The sequence below is a fragment of the Hibiscus syriacus genome, unplaced genomic scaffold, assembly GCF_006381635.1.
Source record: "Hibiscus syriacus cultivar Baekdansim isolate YM2019G1 unplaced genomic scaffold, ASM638163v2 tig00111199_pilon, whole genome shotgun sequence".
NCBI classification, from domain to species: Eukaryota; Viridiplantae; Streptophyta; class Magnoliopsida; order Malvales; family Malvaceae; genus Hibiscus; species Hibiscus syriacus.
In genome coordinates this window covers 705,516-724,218 of record NW_024063015.1, presented here as the reverse complement: position 1 = coordinate 724,218, position 18,703 = coordinate 705,516, and the positions used below count along the sequence as shown (strand labels likewise).

The window sequence follows — 18,703 nt, the reverse complement described above, 5'->3', positions numbered from 1 at the left end:
TTTTTGAATTTTATATTATATTTACTTTTTATATCATCATCCTATTAATGTATTCTCTCGATGTTGTTTCTTTCTGATAAGTGAACATTATTTTCGATGTCTATATAAGCTTATTTTAAATTTTGGGTGAATATAAAAACCCAAAGCATACAATGTAAAAAGGGCTTTTTCTTGCCCCTTTTGAATCAAAACAATAAATAGAGAATTTTAGAAATGTTTTTTTCTTTCCATTTTCTTACAACAACCATTCTTAGATTTCTCAAGCAGAAAAATTAAAATAGAAATAGGGAGGGCTGTTAGAGCTTTACCTTAGTTGTCGTAGTCTCGTCAGAGTGGCGTCGGGGCTCGGGAGTGAAAGGGTCATCCGCCTTTGGTTTTTTATATGCTCGTATGTTAGTATGGAATTTGGTTTTTAGGATTCATAATAGAAACGAGTTGGTTTCGGTCTCTGAGGCTCAGGTAGGTGTTCCCGACCACGCGGATGGTGGTCGGGTTAAGTCAGTCACCAACGTATGGTTAATGTCAAGGGAATCTTTGTGCTTCCATTTTGGGAGTAGTCGGAGTGCAATTTTTTCGATTTACGGTGGGTTAACGGCAGCTTTAAGGCTTGTTTAAGGGTTCGTCCAGAGTGAAAAAAGAGAGGATTGGAGAAGAAACAAATTTGTGATGATTGATTTTTAGGGCTAGGTTTAGCTTAAGTTAGTAAATACTCTGAGGTTAGAGGTAATGCTTAAGCCATCCAAGTTGCGCGCGAATTTCCATTTTGGTCCCCGCGATGTGTTTTTTTCTTGAAATTTCAAATTGCATGTCCTGATCGTGCTATTCTCCCTTATTATGAATTAGTGTTAACTTTTAGGTTAATTTCTTTAAAGCCATCTAACATCTGTCTTATTTTTGCACAATAGCCCTAGTGTTGTTTGTTTATTTTATTCAAATGTTTGTGCCCTAACTGCATCAGCTTACCTTTTATTGTTTATTCTTTAATTTACTTAGAATTTTAGGTGCAAGTCCACTTTAGTCCCTCAATTTTTAGCGTATTTTTACATTTTAGTCAATATTTTATGTTTTTAATTTATTTCGATTTTTTTCTTTGTATTTATTTTATTTGGTCACTAATTTGGGTGTTATGTTTTATTTAAATTTGATCCTCAATCTGCTATTTTTATTACATTTTTATCCCTAGATTAATTAGGTTATTAGTTAACTATAATATTAATTTAGATCAATGAATTCAATCTATAATTTGTAAATTGCTAATTTTTTTATTATTTGTTAATTTTGTATTATTAATTTTAGTAAATTTAGTTTTTAAAGTAAGTTTTTTATTTTATTTTGATACTTTTAATCTATTTTACTTAAGTTTTTTTTCCTTTAATTTATTAGACTTTAGGATTAACCTTTTAGTTTAGGTTATTTTTTATTCCATAATTAGAGCCTTAGATTTTAGATTTAATCTTAGATTTAGTTTTTTCACACTTTAGTCCATCAATTTAGGGAATAATTCGATTTGACTATCGCATTAAGATGCACGAGGGTTCATTTCGATTATTCGATTCAGTGATTGGTAAAAATTAATTAGGTTTTATAATTAGCCTTAACCTTAGACTCATCACAATTTAGTCCTTAAACTTTTAATTAGATATTCATTTGACATAACTAATTAGGTTATTAATTAGAGCCTCCACTTTAGGTTAATTTCAACTTTGTCTTGTAATTTAGGGAATAATTTGATTTGGCTCTCGCGCTCAAATTCGGTTCTAATTATAATTAAAATAAATAATTATTATGATATATAAGAGACTATTTTTCAGGTTTAGTCTTCTAGGTTCTTTAATTTTCATAATTTGACACTTTAAGTTAGGAAAGCTTTAATTAAACCACTTAGCATAATTAGGTCTTTAAAAGGTTGCCTGAATGCATCTTGATTTTAAAATAATAAGGCAATATTCATTTATAAAGGAACTAATAGTGTATCCTCTGCATTATGCTTAGGGTGACCACTGGTAATTCTTGAAGTAAGTCAACATTCTTTTCACAGCCTCATATGATAATTTGTTAAACCGACATCCTTCTCCAAACTTTGCATACATAATAATTTTTAAACTAAATAAAACATCGAACTCAAAATTTATAATTTTCAAATATATGGTAATCGACTAGGTACTAATTTCTGAGCGTTGTGGGGTGTTATCCTTCCCCACGCGTAACTGACTCTCGAACCTAATTTCTGGTTTCTACAAACTAAAATTTTGAATTTTTATAAATAAAATATTTTATTAAAATTACTCAATTTAGGTGTTCTAATCACACCTTAAAAATGATTGGTGGTGACTCCCAAAATTTTATTACAAAATCATTTTAAAACCCCTATCGTTGCAACTAGTCGGCTTTCCCCTTAAAGGTTCGGTTGCGACAGCTTGGCGACTCTGTTGGGGAAAAGATGACTAGTTGCAATTATAGAGTTTTCGAAATGATTTTGCAATGAAATTTGGAGGTCATCACCAGTCATTTTAAGGTATGATTGGAACACCTAAAATCGGATAATATAATATAATAATTTATTTTATGAAAAATACCAAAATGTGGTCTACGAAAACCAGAGATTCTGGGTTCGATCCGCAATAAAGTCGCAACTAGCCCTTCGGGGGGAAAGTCGACTAGTTGTAATGATGGTTTTTGAAATGAAATGTTTTGTGTCACCACCAATCATTTTAAGGTGGGATTGGAAATCGAAATTAAAAAACATTTTATTTTATCAAAATGCCAAATTTTGATCTACGAAAACTAGAGATTTTGGATTTGATCCCCACATAGTCACCAACCTATCGTAATCGGCACTTTGGGGGAAAGGTTGACTAGTTGCAACGATAGAGTTTTTTATTTTATTTTTGAAATGAAATGTTTGGAACTACCAGTAGTCATTTTAAGGTGTGATTGGAACACCTAAAATCGGCTAATTTTAATAAAAAAATTATTTTATAAAAAATACCCCCACAACGCCTAGAATCAGTACCTAATCAATTACTCTATATTAAAATATTGGAAATTTTGAGTTTGAGGTTTTATTTAATTTAAAAATTATTATGGATGCAAATTTGAAAATGATACCATTTATTGGGACCAATAACATCCACCCTCAAGCATTTATGCAAAAGTTTAATTATTGACCCCAATAAACAAACATTATCTCGAAAATTAAGAAATCAGACATAGAGTTTTGAAAATGATTTGGATTTACTGCAGGAATTACCAATGGTCACCTCCTGAGCATAATGTGGAGGATACATTATTAATTCCTTGATAATTGAACATTTCTTTATCATTTGAAAAATGAAATGTAATCAAATAACCATTTATGAACCTAATTATACTAGTGAATTAATTAAGGCTTTCCTAAATTAAAGTATCAATTTATGGAAATTAAAAAACCTAGAGGACTAAACCTAAAATGAAGTCTCTAATATTAGTCCTAATTCATTTTAACCAATATTGAGTCGAAAAATCTAAATGGTCGATTGTGCATGTTAATACGAGAGCCACTTCAAATGTTTCCTAAATTAAAGGACTAATATGAAATTAAACCTAAAGTGGAGTTTCTAGTTAATAACCTAATTAATTATGTCAATGAATATCTAATTAAAAGCTCAACGACAAAAGTGTGAGAACTCCTAATCTAAGGACTAACTTTAAAAATCTAAGTTTTTACTAGGGGTTAAATTAAAGGACTATAAATCTAATAGTATAAAATGAAAGACATACGAAATTACTAGCAGCAATTAAAAGTAATAAAAAAAAAGGGTGAATGAATTGGAAGAAAAAAACTTTAGTGGTATTTAAAAATAACCATAGAATATACACACATTTCATTTTGAACAACAACCAAATCAACTAATTAAATAAATATTTAAAGCTGATAAATTGATGTATAAAGTAAAAAGAAATCATTATTATACATATCTATAAAATGGACAATGATACTATCAATAAAATGGTCTCACGGATTACAACATTGATTGAGATTGTGATGAAGATGCAACAACCAACTATCAACAAAATGGCCTCACATATTACATTGATTGAGATTGTGATGAAAATGCAACAACCAAGAGGTATGTTTTAAGTTAAATCAACATTTATTATTACTTGTGTCTATTGTGGTGACCATCATAATTTTGAGGAATGTCCTCAAAATCCTGATTCTATGTATTTCACAAGGAACTACAATTGGAATGATAATGCATACACCTATGAGAACACTTACAATCCAAACTTCGAGAATCATTTTGATCTATCATGTGGAAATCAGAATGTAGCCAACCCTACTGAAGTATTGAATCCATATTTTGATAATACACAACCACAACATCAATCATACCAATAGTATGTGAAGCAATAATCGATGTTGCCACATCAACGAACGCATCATCAGGGTAGAATTTCAAGCAAGATTCAACATTTTCATCACTTGAGTCTCTACTGGTGGAGTACATTTCAAGGAACGATGCATCACTAAGAGCATTGGAAAATCAAGTGAGAAAATTAGAGAATGTGTTAATCAACAGATAACAAAGAGTATTGCCAAGTGACAGTGAAGTTACTTGTAACCGACATTGCAAAGTTGTCACAATGAGAAGTGGACTCTAAGTTGGGAAGAAAGATGAGCATAAAAAGAAAGAGGATGAAAGGCCTAAACCGCAACCTAAAGGCAAAACACCGAAAAAGGTGATTGATTCACCAACATTTAATGTCGCGACGAAGCATCATGGCCAGTGCAACAATTCTAATCCATCGTGTTACACCCTTTTCCCTTATTTTTCCCTGAATACATGTTAGAGATGTCACACCAAACATTTAAAACATCTCTTATTTAAAAATCGATAAAGTTTTATTTCTTTTAAAAATTACCAATTTAACCTTATTCGCTAAAATACTTAATCACGTAAAATCAAAATATAATAATTTAACATCCAAATCAATTTCAATTTCAGTAAGCAACATGCAGTTCAATACTGTTTCATGAGACGAGTGAAACTACCTGAAAATTGTCTATTTTAAAATGCATCCAGTTAACAATTAAATTATAATTTAATAAACTATTAGATAGTAATATCCTTTATAAGTTAACATATTTAATTATATAAACCGGTTAAAAACTTATTTTTATCAGAGTAAACATAACATATAAAATATACATGCCAACTAGAAATGAAACAAATATATAAAACATATTTCTTTACCTACGCGTGAAACAATCACACGCTAAGTATTCACTATGTGAGGAACATATATAAACTAAAGTAAGGTATTTCAAAATATGAAAATATCATAAATAATCAAAGTACTATAAATATCATATAAAAATATATGAACCTGTAAAACTAACTTATTAAAGTTATTCTTTCATCATATAACCTATAAAGCACCATTTCTCATATATATGTCATACAATGCGAAATCAAAGTACTCAATAAAATATTTGTTGTCAATCAAATAATATAACATGTAATTTAACATTTCACATATAAGGCATGAAATGCCAAATCAAAGTTCTAATTGAATACTTTACTTTAAAACATTTTGGTTAAACTTGTACTTTTCCATTTCATTTCATCACAACCCAATGTATAATAAATGAGAATGCAAGGTATGCAAGTCTATGTTGAGAATACACATGTTGCACATTTTAGGGCCATATAACCAATTTGCACATTTTAGGGCCATATAAAATATAAAAGTACTGTAAAATACAATATCACTGTATCGATAATAAGGGATACATTGTATCATGTATTATATTTTGGGGGCACTATGTAATATGTTGTGCCATATAATGTATCTTGAAAGTATGTTATGCACCATATATTGTATTGTGCTACGTACTAATAATCCACCTGACGAAATACTAATTATACAAGAATCTCAATATGCATATAATGGGCTTTTTAAAACAATGTCATATACTATTCATTATCCAAAATTATCAACAAATACTAACATAACAAAATGTCATATACAAGTGTATTGAGTTGTTCAGCCCGAAATCTTTCATAAATCATTCATAAAAAATCATATAAAATATATTAGGTAAATCATACCCAAATCATCTAAATACCATTTTGGTAAACAATATGAAAATAATTTAAAATAAGATATAAATATTTTTTCCAAATCATTTGAGGTTGACTCATCGCAAGTCTTTCTCATATTATACATATAATAGGTAAGAATGCACTCCCATGATGCCTCACTAGAAAACCTTACTATCGATACCCTCTATTCTTGTACTTTTCCTTTGCTTTAAGCTTACTCGTTTCGCAATCTTGATCTTGATCATGATCTACACAACCATCATTTACTAAAAACATATCTTTCAAATAATATGTTAGTATCATTCTAACATAGGCACATATTAGGAATACAATTCCTAAATATTCTTTCGATACTAATTCGATTCAAATTTTATTTCACAACATCAATGTTAACTTTAATACTTCAAAATAAAACGTCAAGTCACTTATTATTCAATGTTAACTTTAATACTTCAAAATAAAACTTCAAGTCACTTACTATTCATACTCATTAATAGCTCACATGATATTTTAAAATTTCACAATTCAACCATTAATATGAATTCTTTTAAATTCATCTCAACATTTCCAATTTATTCAAAATGGTCCCTTACCATCTAACTTTAATTCAAGCGTCAAATATCATAATCAAGCATTCAATATGTATTCAAACTTCATACATCAATTTATAAACTATTTCCATTTCAATCCCAAACTTTTTAAAATATGTGAATAGGTCGATTCAACTTTAAAAACTCCCAAATTGGCCCAATCAACATTCTAAAGCATGTAGAATCATTATCATATCATTTCTAGCCTTTAGGAAATTTTCCATAATTTTCCCTAATTTTTCCTTCATGGTCAAATGCTTTAGGGTACCTTAGGCTTGATTTTCAACTTGATTCAAGCATGAATTCAATCTCTAAACATCATTTCTATGCATCTACAATCAATTCCATATTAAAATAAATCCAATTTCAATTTCATATCAAAACCCTAATTAACCAAAATTTGATTCAACCATTTTTAATTGTTTTCAATTATCATATAAGCATGGAAATGATTCTAAAACATAAATAAAATCATAATCCATCCTTAAATCATCAAAATACAATCTCCCCTTCTTTGACCATATTCATGAAACTAAATATTTAAGCAAGGAAAACATGAACAAATTACACTAGATTATAGAGAATTTCATGTAGGTTAGTTTTTATTTCATGATTTCATCCAAAATCAAGTAACTTGCCTTAAAAATTTAAACAAAATTCTCACATTTCTAATGGAGTTCACCGCAACAAGCTTGGGGGAAAAAGAAGCTTTGATTTTGTACAAATATCTTAAGACACTTGGCTTTAAACTAATTAAAATGAACAAAAAATTCATTTAATTCTAAAAGACCATTTTACCCTTAAAATTCCATGTAAATTACCATGCAACATCATGATATCATCATCCTTACAACATAAAATCAAATATAAAGGATATATTTATCTTCCAACTTTTTTCTTGCATTTTTCCAAAATTACAATCTTACCATTTTAATCCAACGGTCCCAATTTAACATGAAAAATCAACTTAAATCTAATGGTCCATGTTAAATTATACCAATTTAAAATTTGGAAATGACATATTTAATATTTCTCTGTCATCCTTCTAAATTTCTCAAAAATCTGATTCAATATGATTATCCAAATTTTTATCAAAATTTATCACTTTATAGCTTTTAATACATATCTCGGATCAAAAGCATGAAACCCAATAAAATATTATTCTTGGAGGTAAACTATTCTTTCATGGGATAAATTTTATTTTTGGGAAATTACCACATTGATCCTTAAACTTTTCCTAAGTTTACACTTTGGCCCCTAAACTTTCAAAAATTAAATTTTGGTCACTAGCCAAAATATTTTGTGTATTAAAATTTTCCCCTCCTTGAGAAAATTCGTCCTCAAATTTTCAACACGTACTTGATTCCAAAGATAAGGACATCACTTCTTCATCTTATCTTTCTCTTTTCTATGTAGTTTTCTCGATCTTATGATTTCATTTCTTCAAAGAACTTTAACAAGTAGTATTACTAATTCCTCAGTTCTTTGAATTATTACTCTAATATCTTTACATGTTCTTATTCTTATGTCAAATTCGGTTAATCTCATTTTCCTCTTGATAACATATGAAGGATAACAATGATATCTTTCAAGCATCTATATATTAAGTAAATTATGAATTTTATCTATTTCTAGGGTAGTTCTAATTCATAGTTCACCAGACTAACTCTTCTCATAATCTTATATCGGTCAATAAATCTTGAACTAAATTTACTTTTTCGTCCATTTCTTAGTATCTCTTTCCAATGTGATACTTTGAGAAATACTTTGTCACCAACTTGATACTCTATTACTCTTATTTTCAAGTCCCAATCTTAACCTCATATTAATCCAAAGGTATTCGATATTTTCTTCCATTTAAGGCTTCATAAGAAGTCATCTTAACACTTGTTTGATGATTATTGTGATAAGAAAACTCTACTAAAGGCAAGTACTTTTCCCACGATCCTTTGAATTCAATTACACATGTCCTTAGCATTTTTTTCAAAAATATCGAATTGAATTTTATATCTTTGTTAGATACTATCGAAATAGGCACTCCATGAAATTGAATAATTTCCTTACTATATAATCCATCATACTTATCCATAAAGTAATCAGTTCAAACCAAAATGAAATACGGTGACATGGTCAAATTATCCACAATCACCCATATTTAATTCTTTTTGTTGAGCGTCAAATGTAATCATGTAACAAAATTCATTGTAACTCATTCTTATTTCCACTGAGGAATGAAAATCGGTTGCAATAGTCCTGAGGGCACTTGATGTTCTACTTTAACATACTTACATTTCACACATTTAGCATAAAGCTCAGCTATAGACCTTTTTAAGCTTGAACACCAATACCAACTTTTTAGATCCATATACATCTTAGTTCCTCCAGGATACGTAGTCAAAGGATTATAATGTGATTAAAAGAGAATCTTTTTTTCTCTTCATCATTTGGAATAAAAACATTTCCTTGATAAAATAAACATCCATCAGACTATAACTTTAGAGTATTTGATTTTACCTTTTTTCACTTGTTCGATCTTTGAATAATACTTTCCATCCTTTCTTTAAAGATCTTATATTTGATCCAATAATGTAGACTTTATTCTCAATTCTATGATCACTGCACCATCTTCTTTCATCGATAGTCTCGCATCCAAGGCTCTTAAAGAAGAAAATGTCTTTTAATTTAATGCATTGGCTACCATGTTAGCTTTCCTTGGATGATAGTCAATGACCACTTCATGTTAAAGCGGAACATAAAGTTCTATCTATATTTATTCAACCGATCCAGATTCTACACTGGAAATGAGATAGAGTAACCATGGCTTTATGACTGGGATATCGATGTCCAAATGAAAACACGATAAAGTTTGGGTAGCAGTCATTTGATTAACCAAGTCTGCTCATTTTCTACTGGTTCGAATGGATTTCACCATTAACAGATTTGTTAGACTATATATTCAAGAGATAAAGAGATTTCATAGGGTGTCGACGATAATCATCTTTGACTGAGATCCGTGTTTTACTTAGAGATTATGGAAAGCTCTTCATGAGGCATTAAGTACCAAATTACATTTTAGTACCACCTTCTACTCGCAGACTGATGGCCAATCAGAGCATGTGATTCAAATTTTGGAGGACATACTCTAGTGTTGCGTTATAGACATCGACGGTAATTGAGAATACCATATTACATTGGTAGGGTTGTTTTACTGCACCAGCTACTAGTATAGTTTCTAAATGGCTCCTTATAAAGCTTTTTATGGGCGAAGATATAGCACTCTGTTGTGTTTGACAGAGTTTAGTGAGAGGAAATTGATCGATCCTGATTTGATCAGAGAAGTCGAAGAGAAATTTAGGATGATTTAAGGTCGTTGGAGGGAAGCTTTTGATCAAAATATGTCATACATAAACTTGAAATGTAAAGACATAGAGCTTGATGTGGGTGATAAAGTATTCCTCAATGTGTCATCTTGGAAGAGAGTACTTAGGTTCGGGCACAAGGGAAAGTTAACTCCACTTTTCAATAGACCTTTTGAGATTCTTGAGAGGACTGACTCATAGGTTATCATTTGTCGAAGATGAAACATATTCAAAATATGTTCCATGTATCGATGCTTATGAGGTATCATTCTGACCCTTCCCATATCATCTCGCTAGAGCAAATTGAGGTAATCCAAGACATGTCCTACGAGGAAAAGTTTATAAGAATCTTGGATCGAGAAGTTAAGGAGTTGTGAAATCTATAGATTTCGTTCTGGAAGGTATTATGGAGGAACCATAGGGCCGAGGAGACAACTTGGGAGATAGAGGAAAACATGAAACTTTAGTGTCTATATCTGTTTTATTCAGGTAAAACTCGATGACAAAATTTCTTTTTATAAAGGGAGAGTTATAATGCCCTGATTTCTAGGTTAGTAGTTTTGAGCTAATACGATAGGGTTTGGATAAGACCAATAGCCTTATAGAAAGTATTGGTGCAATTATGAATTGAATTGGGCTTGGGTTGAGCCCAATTAAAGATAAAAAATGGTATTTTGAATTAAGGTTAATTGAGGGAAGACTAGGACTATAAATAACCCAAAAGTATTTCAAAGGTTGGATTCTTTAATGGTTAATGGGGTCACAAGTCATAAGGAAATAAGAAAAATGGGTGGTTTTCTCATATATTATTTTCCCCACCTTTCATCTTCTTTCTCATTCAAACTTTCTCTCTTTTTCTTGGTGGCTAGAACAAAAGTGAAGAATATGTTGGTTTGCATCCCTAGTCTGAAATGCCAGAGGTAAATTTGGGAATCTTCATCCTTTAAGATTTTTTTCATGCTCTCTACCTCGAGGTTTGGCCATGGTGGCCATGGTGAGGGCTTTTGAAAGGTTTTGAGTTTTGAAGGCTTAGGGTGATTATAAGACATCCTTAATGGTTATAAATCACGTTTCTACCTCTCTTAATCTCCTATACGACTTAGTATTCCATCATTTTTACTTATGGTGGTGAGAGAAGTATGAGAATGCTCCAAGATCAAAGGAAATGAGAAAGTGGTGTTTGGATGAGCATGATGTTGGTTTTCCTACTTTCTTTATCATCTATTTTGATTTCACCAAAATTATCTTTTAATTTGATGTTAGTTAGTAAACTTATGCGTCTCCTTAATTGATATGTCTCATTTTTTTGGTTAATATTTGTTTCAGGATCTCTTGATGAAAAAGATTATTGGTAAAGGACATGAATCTGATGGTCTTTATATCCTTGCTACCTGAGAACCAGAATTGTTGCCTGCATTGGAACGATCACTCCTTTTGAAGAGCATTGTTGTTTAGGTCATCTCTCACTTTCCTCTTTAAAGAAACTTTGTCTTCAATTTTCCAACTTAACGTCTTCAGATTGTGAATCTTGTCAATTTTCTAATCATCATCGCCTTAGTTCAAACCCTAGAGTTAATAAACGTTCCTTTTCCCCATTTGAGTTAGTCCATTATGGTGTTTGGGGTCCTAATCCAATTATATCTAAATCTGGTTTTCGATACTTTGTTACCTTTGTTAATGATTATTCTAGGATGACATGGTTTTATTAGATGAAATCTTGTTCTGAATGTTTACTTATTTTTCTTCTTTCTGAGATGAAATTTGAACTCAGTTTGGTACATTTATTCAAATATTACGAAGTGATAATGTAAAAGAGTATCTTTCAGGTCCTTTTTAAAAATTCATGTTTGATCAAGGCATGCCTATCAAACCTCGTGTGTTGGTACCCCTTCTCAAAATGGTGTTGCTGAAAGAAAAATATAAATCTTCTTGAAATTTCCCATGCCTTGTTATTTCATATGTAGGTTTTGAAATATTTTTGGGTTGATGTCGTGTCAACCACTTGCTTTCGCATCAATCATACGTCTTTTTTTATTTTTTTGGTAAAACTTTTCGTCATACTTTGTTCCTAAATAAAAATCTGTTTTTCGTCTCACCAAAAAAAATTTGTTGTACTTGTTTTGTTTGGGATGTTCGTCATCATGTTACAAAGTTTGACCCTAAGTAATTAAAATATGTATTTTTTGGGGTATTCTTGTGCAAAAAAAAGGATTGTTGTTATTGTATAAATCTGGGTGGGTATCTTGTGTCTATCGATGTTACTTTTTCAAAAGAAACATCTTTCCATTTTTATTCAGGTCAAGTGAATCAAGATGAAGATGATTTCTTAATTTTTCATATCCCATCAAACTTGGATTTGCCATCCTTTACATTGGTTCAACCTTTTTTTTTATAAACCTCCCATTAAAAACACCTACTCACTTTGGCCACAACTACACAGCTCTAACCTGGTTATAGAGGCATAGGAATAATGTCATGATGATGCAATATCTTTGTCATCATATTCGATTACTACAAATGATATTGATCTTCCTATTGCCCTTCGAAAAGGTAAACGTACATGTACATACCCAATTTCTTCTATTGTTTCCTATAATTGTTTGTCCTCATCTTCTCGTGCTTTTCTTACCTCCTCATATAATGTTTTTATCCCTAAAAATGTTCGAGAGGCATTAGTTCATCCAGGATGGCGTACAACTATGCTTGAGGAAATGACTTTTCTAGAAGAAAATGGTACGTGGACTTTGGTACCTTTACCTATTGGTAAATAAGCTATTGGGTACAAATGAATTTTTACTGTTAAATTCAATCTTGATTGATCTATTCATCGATTGGAAGCTTGACATTTTGCTAAAGGATATGCTGAAAGTTATAGAGTGGATTATTATGATACATTTTCTCTTGTTGCTAAACTTGTTTTGGTTAGATTATCCGTCTCACTTGCAGCCACTTTTGCTTGGCCTTTACGTCAGTTGGATATAAATAATGCCTTTCTTCATGGTGATATTGATGATGAGGTGTATACAGAGTAACCACCTAGTTTTATTGCTCAGAGGAGTATGTGAAAGTATGCCATTTGAATAAATCTCTATAGGGCTTAAAACAAAGCCCTAGGGTGTGGTTTGGAAAGTTTAGTCTGGCTATTGAGAAGTTCTGGATGCAGAAAAATAAGTCAAATCAATCTGTTTTCTTTAAAAAGTCTGATGAGGGAATTATCATATTATTTGTGTATGTGGATGATATTGTAATAACTGGAAGTGACTCTTGCAATTTTATCTCTAAAGTCTTTTCTCCATACTCAGTTCCACACCAAAGATCTAAGGATGTTAAAATATTTTTTGGGAGTTGAGGTGAACAGAAGTAAAAGAGGAATCTTCATATCCCAAAGATAATGTGTGTTTGATCTATTATCGGAGTTGAGAAAATTGAGCGATAAACCTTGTAGTACTCCAATGGCCCCAATCTACAATTATCCAAATAATTTGAATTATTTGATGGTCATGAAAGGTACAGAAGACTAATTGGAAAATTGAATTATCATATTGTAATGCATCTTGATATTACTTATCATGTGAGTGTTCTGAGTCAATATATGGCATCACCAACTATCGAATGTTATATGAAAATCATGGTCATACTCATATCGAATATTTTTTAGACTCGTGTTGGGCTGGGTGCAAGGAACATAAAATATCTACCTCGGGATATTATGTGTTTGTTGAAGGAAACTTAATTTCGTAGAAGAGTAAGAAACTGACTGTGGTCTAACATTCTAGTGCAGAAGCCAAATATAGAGCAATTTTCAAGTCCGTATATGAAATCATATGGGTCTATCAATTCCTTAATGAAGTAGGAATTAAAAGTTCAGCTCCTGCAAAACTTTAATGTGATAATCAAGTTGCGCTTCGCATTGCTTCCAACCCAGTCTTTCATGAATGAACAAAATATATTAAGATTGATTGTCATTTTTTTCGCGGAAAGATACAACAATGATTGATCACTACTGTATATGTGAAGACCAGAAAACAACTAGGAGATATCTTTATAAAGGCTCTCAACGAAATCTGAATTAATTATCCATGTAACAAGTTCGTCATGATCAATATCTATAATCCAACTTAAGGAGGAGTGTTACAGATTCTTAGGCTAATTGTTAGGATGATTATTAGGCTAATTACTTTTATTGTAATATATTATATTACCTAGTTTAAGCGATTAGAGTTGTATATATACCCCTCTCTACTAATCAATAAAATACAAGTGAAAGAGTATTCTACTTCAAATTCTACAACATCGATACTAGAAGACCAACTCAAATTCCAGTAAACTAATTTGGTATCGATACTTAGGTAGTATTGGTACCATAAAGTTGGTATCGACGTCCATTTAATTTTAAAACATCAAATACAATTTTTGTATCTATACTCGGGAAATATGGATACCACAAAAGGGTAGTACCAATACTCTAGGTAGGGTATCGATTTTGAGCATTTTGTCAAATTCTAGTGTGCTAATTTGGTATCGATACTTAGGGTACTATCGATACCATAAGAGAAGGTAGTATCGATACCCTAAGGTTGAGTATCAGTAATATCGTGAAAGTGAAGGCCATAAACCTTGCTGCAATCGAGGGATTCGAGAAAGGGTTAGGATCGATGGGAAACTTCTCTAATAAAATGTTGCAAGTGAGAATATTAATAATTGTGTGGTAACATAAGATCATTATGAGGTAAGACTTTATAAGACATATGCTTTATTTAATGCTCAGGAAACAATGAGGGAACACAAGTTACTTGCGATCGTCAAACTAATGCAAGAGCACTTAGGGTTAGTTAAACATGGTATTGATGCTAAGTGACCCAAATAAGTTATGAGTACTCTATAAGAGTAGACTAGCTAAGCAAGGTGCAAATGCTATGTGACCTGGACCTTGCTTAGGGTATTTGGGAAATGTTGATGTTGTGTGACTCAGATCTTAGCCAAATTACCCCTAGTAAGCAAATAGGGGTGTAAGTTCCACGATGCCATGTGACCCTGAGCTACACCATAATGCTTACTTATGTTGAGTGTTGAATGTACCTTATTGTTCATTATTATACTTGTAACATGTTCATTTATTAAATGTATGTAGTATAGTTGTGTTATTTGTTCAGAATGTGTTTTTGTAAGCATGTTATTAGGTGTCTGTCGAGGAGCTCATCGCCAACTTGTAGATTTTAGACTATGACTTTTCTAAAGTACGTCTCGAGTATTTGTAGTGGGCATGTACTATCATTGCCCCTTATGTATTTCGAGTCCTAAATTCTATTTTGACATATATATTTTTGGGATGTACTATTGAGAGCTCCCCACATTTTGTAAACTTAAAATATTTAGATTTTATTATGTTTTAAATTATGGTTTAAATATTAAGGATGTGATAAAAAAATTAAAAAAAAAAAGGAGAGATGGTTAGCCACTTTGGGTGGTTCCGTGTGATATTCTAATCTTTTGGATTGAAGGTTGGATAAGATTAGGGTGTTACATAAGACATACACAACAAGCAAGATTTAATTTGGTTTAGCATGGCCTACCTCCACGAGCAAGATGAACAATAATCCACTATAAATGTAGAGAATAAAAAGTAAAAATACATGATATCACATGCATCCTAAAAACTCGGTATAGATACCAAAACCTCTTGTATATCCCAAAACATTCTTCCAACATCCCTACAAAACTATATCTACACCATAAACTCCAGAAGTTGTAGAGAACCTAAAAATGATTATATCTCTCCAAAATAATTCACTCTCACATAATCCTAAAGGTTAAAATATAATATTTATTATAAATCAAAATACTTGTTCACAAAGAATTCTCGTCTAAAATAAATATTTACTTTATTAAATAAACCTAATTACCAAGTAATCTTTTACCACTAGAATTATAATAAAATTCAACTTAATTATCAATTACAATTTAGGTCAAAATATAACATTAACTTTAGGGGTTTATGGGAACGATGAAGGAGGTTATAAATGCAACTGGAGAGGGGGGATTTTTTGCAAAGGTGAGGGAAAAAATCTTTTGAGCATGCGGATAGAGAGATGTTTTTCTTAAAAAATATTTTTAAATAATATTTTTAACTTTTTTAAAAAAATAAACATATGTATACATATGATAGAATAACTCCATATTACCTTTGATTGTTTGTAAGACTTGTATATGTCTCTGTTAAGTAGCATTTCAACATAATAGCATCCGCTGACTTACAAAGAATAAAAAGAGACGTAATTGCATGTATATAATCTTAGGCTTCGTTAATCCTTTGAAGGTTAGTTTTTTTTTTTATAATTTATGATATTAAATTCAGGTTTTTAGTTTAGAAAATTATGTATAGTGTAAATCAATAATATAATAGTCTAAGCTAATTATAAAATAATATCTATTTATAATGTATATATTGATAACACACATGTTGCAAATACAAACTGTTCGAACTCTTGAAAGAATAAAATTTCCTTTCACTACTAAGTTCGCTTAATAAATTTAAATTCAGAGGATATTTAATAACAGTGTAATAATAAAACAAAGAAAGAGTTATCCAAATTAGAAATAAGAAAAGAAAAGGGTGTTGAGTTTTGGTTTGATTGGAAGGTTCAATAGGGATAAGGTTGGAAGAGTTGCGTGCATTCACAACCTCATAAATACATTACTAATGGGAAGCAAACACATGCATGTTGCAAACAAGGGACGGGCCCCTCTTTCATCTTTCCTTTTCTTTCACTTCATTTAGTTATTATGAGTGATGATATCTGTGATTTACTACTACAGAAACCAAAAAAAGCTACTGCAACCTTAAAACAACCAATAAAAACAAATGAGAAAGGACAGGACGCTTAAGTAAGTACCAAATTAAGCAATTATGAACAACTTTTTTCAGTTTTGATTAGTGAAATATAGGGCACTATAGTCTATAGCAGCTCCTTGTTGGTCTTACTCATAGTGAAAACCATACAATCCCACAAAGGAAAGAGATAGGCAGATAGCGAGAGAGAGGAGAGACATGAGTTTCTCAGCTAAGCCAAACCCCAAAGGGAACAAAGAAAGCAGGGGCGCCATGGGTTTACTCCTCGTCTTCTTCCCCTATGACCAACACAAAATTGCAAATTCCATTCGCAGAACAAGCTCCGGTCTACTTCTCACCAAAGCTTTATCTACCATCTCCCTCTGTGCTCTTTTCCTTCTGCTCACCCTTCTCTTCTTCACGCTCTCTAACTTTGAACCCTCCACTCGAACCCCATCAGCCATTAAAGCCGCCCCTCGTCGAATCTTGTCCCAAAAACCCCAACTTTCTTCATCCCAATGGTTCTTTCCAATGTGGGGCCATAAACCCCTACAACGCACTAAAAAACCCAGTGCTTCTTTCGCTTTACAAGGGATAGGAACTTTGTATAGACGCGGGACGAAAGCCATGAATGATCTTGTTGTCGGCCATGTTATTGAAGATGTGAACGAAGATGATCTCAGGCTTTTCTTGCGTGTCTTGCATAGGTCGGGCGTCACTTCGAGAGCCGACACTGTTTTCCTCTTCGGGCCTTCTTCCTCATCTTCGAAATTTGGCTTTGTTATTGAGGAAGAGAACGAGTCCTTCTTCAAACTCGTTCGACACTACGACTCGAGTGGCGGTAAGGGTTTACGTGACTCGGTCTTGAGTTTTGACTCGACCCAGTTTTGGAAATCTGGGAAGAAAGATGTGAAGGAGACTATTTGGGGAAAGAAAGGCCGGGGAAGTTATAGTAATTCAACTGAAGTTGAAGGTGGTGAGTCAACTCGGTTGATATATGGCTCGGTTGTGGGGTTTGATGTGAATGAGTTGGATCCTGAGAACTCGTTGGCTGGGTTCCTAGATCACGTTCCGATGAGTTTGAGAAGATGGGCTTGTTATCCGATGCTATTAGGGAGGCTTCGTCGAAATTTCAAGCACGTAATGTTATTGGATGTTAAAAGTTTAATGGTACTGAGTGATCCGCTTGGCCGTGTCAGGAATCGGAGCCCCGAGTCGGTTTATATATTAACGAAGGAAAGCAGCTCCGGTAAGCATAGCAAGCGGAACTCGGAGAAAACTCAGTCTCATCACCTGGTTAACTCGGGGATTTTGATGGGTGGAGCTAGGGGAATTCGAAGATTAAGCAATGCGATGTTGACCGAGATTGTGAGGGCTACAATGCAGCATAAGAAGAAGAGTTACATCTCTGAGTCGGGAATTTTGAGTGAACTCGTCGGCAACGGGCACATACTGAAGAATATAAATTTGATTACATCGAGTGAGTCAATTCAGGAAGCCAGTTCAGCCATGGGATTGAGTCCCAACTCAGCTTCAGATGATTCAATTATCCACCGGGGTAATAGTAATTCCGTTATTATGAAGCTAATATGTTTAATTGAAGTAGAATCCTCTGTTTATAGGGATTGCTAGCAAAATAAAAGAATCTTTGGCATTTCAGAAAATAAAAATAAGAAAGTATATTTTTACTTTTTTTTCCTCTGTAAATTATTTGTTTTTTGGTTAAAACATAATTTATATGATACTGTCAGATTGTAAAACTAAGTTAGCTTGAAGTAGATTCTTGGGTTGTGTTCTTTGAAAAAGAACAAATATATATGAATTAGAATTTATAGA

At 32.0% G+C, this 18,703-nt stretch overlaps 1 protein-coding gene across 1 annotated transcript; it reads left to right on the top strand.

Moving 5' to 3' along the window:
- The first annotated feature begins 322 nt into the window (after nt 1-322).
- On the top strand, nt 323-18,534 carry LOC120155629. Its single transcript, XM_039167136.1, has 3 exons — nt 323-326; nt 617-621; nt 17,375-18,534. The coding sequence occupies exon 3, from the start codon at nt 17,399-17,401 to the stop codon at nt 18,497-18,499; it is 1,101 nt and encodes a 366-aa protein (XP_039023067.1). The 5' UTR covers nt 323-326; nt 617-621; nt 17,375-17,398; the 3' UTR covers nt 18,500-18,534.
- The last annotated feature ends 169 nt before the right edge of the window (nt 18,535-18,703 follow it).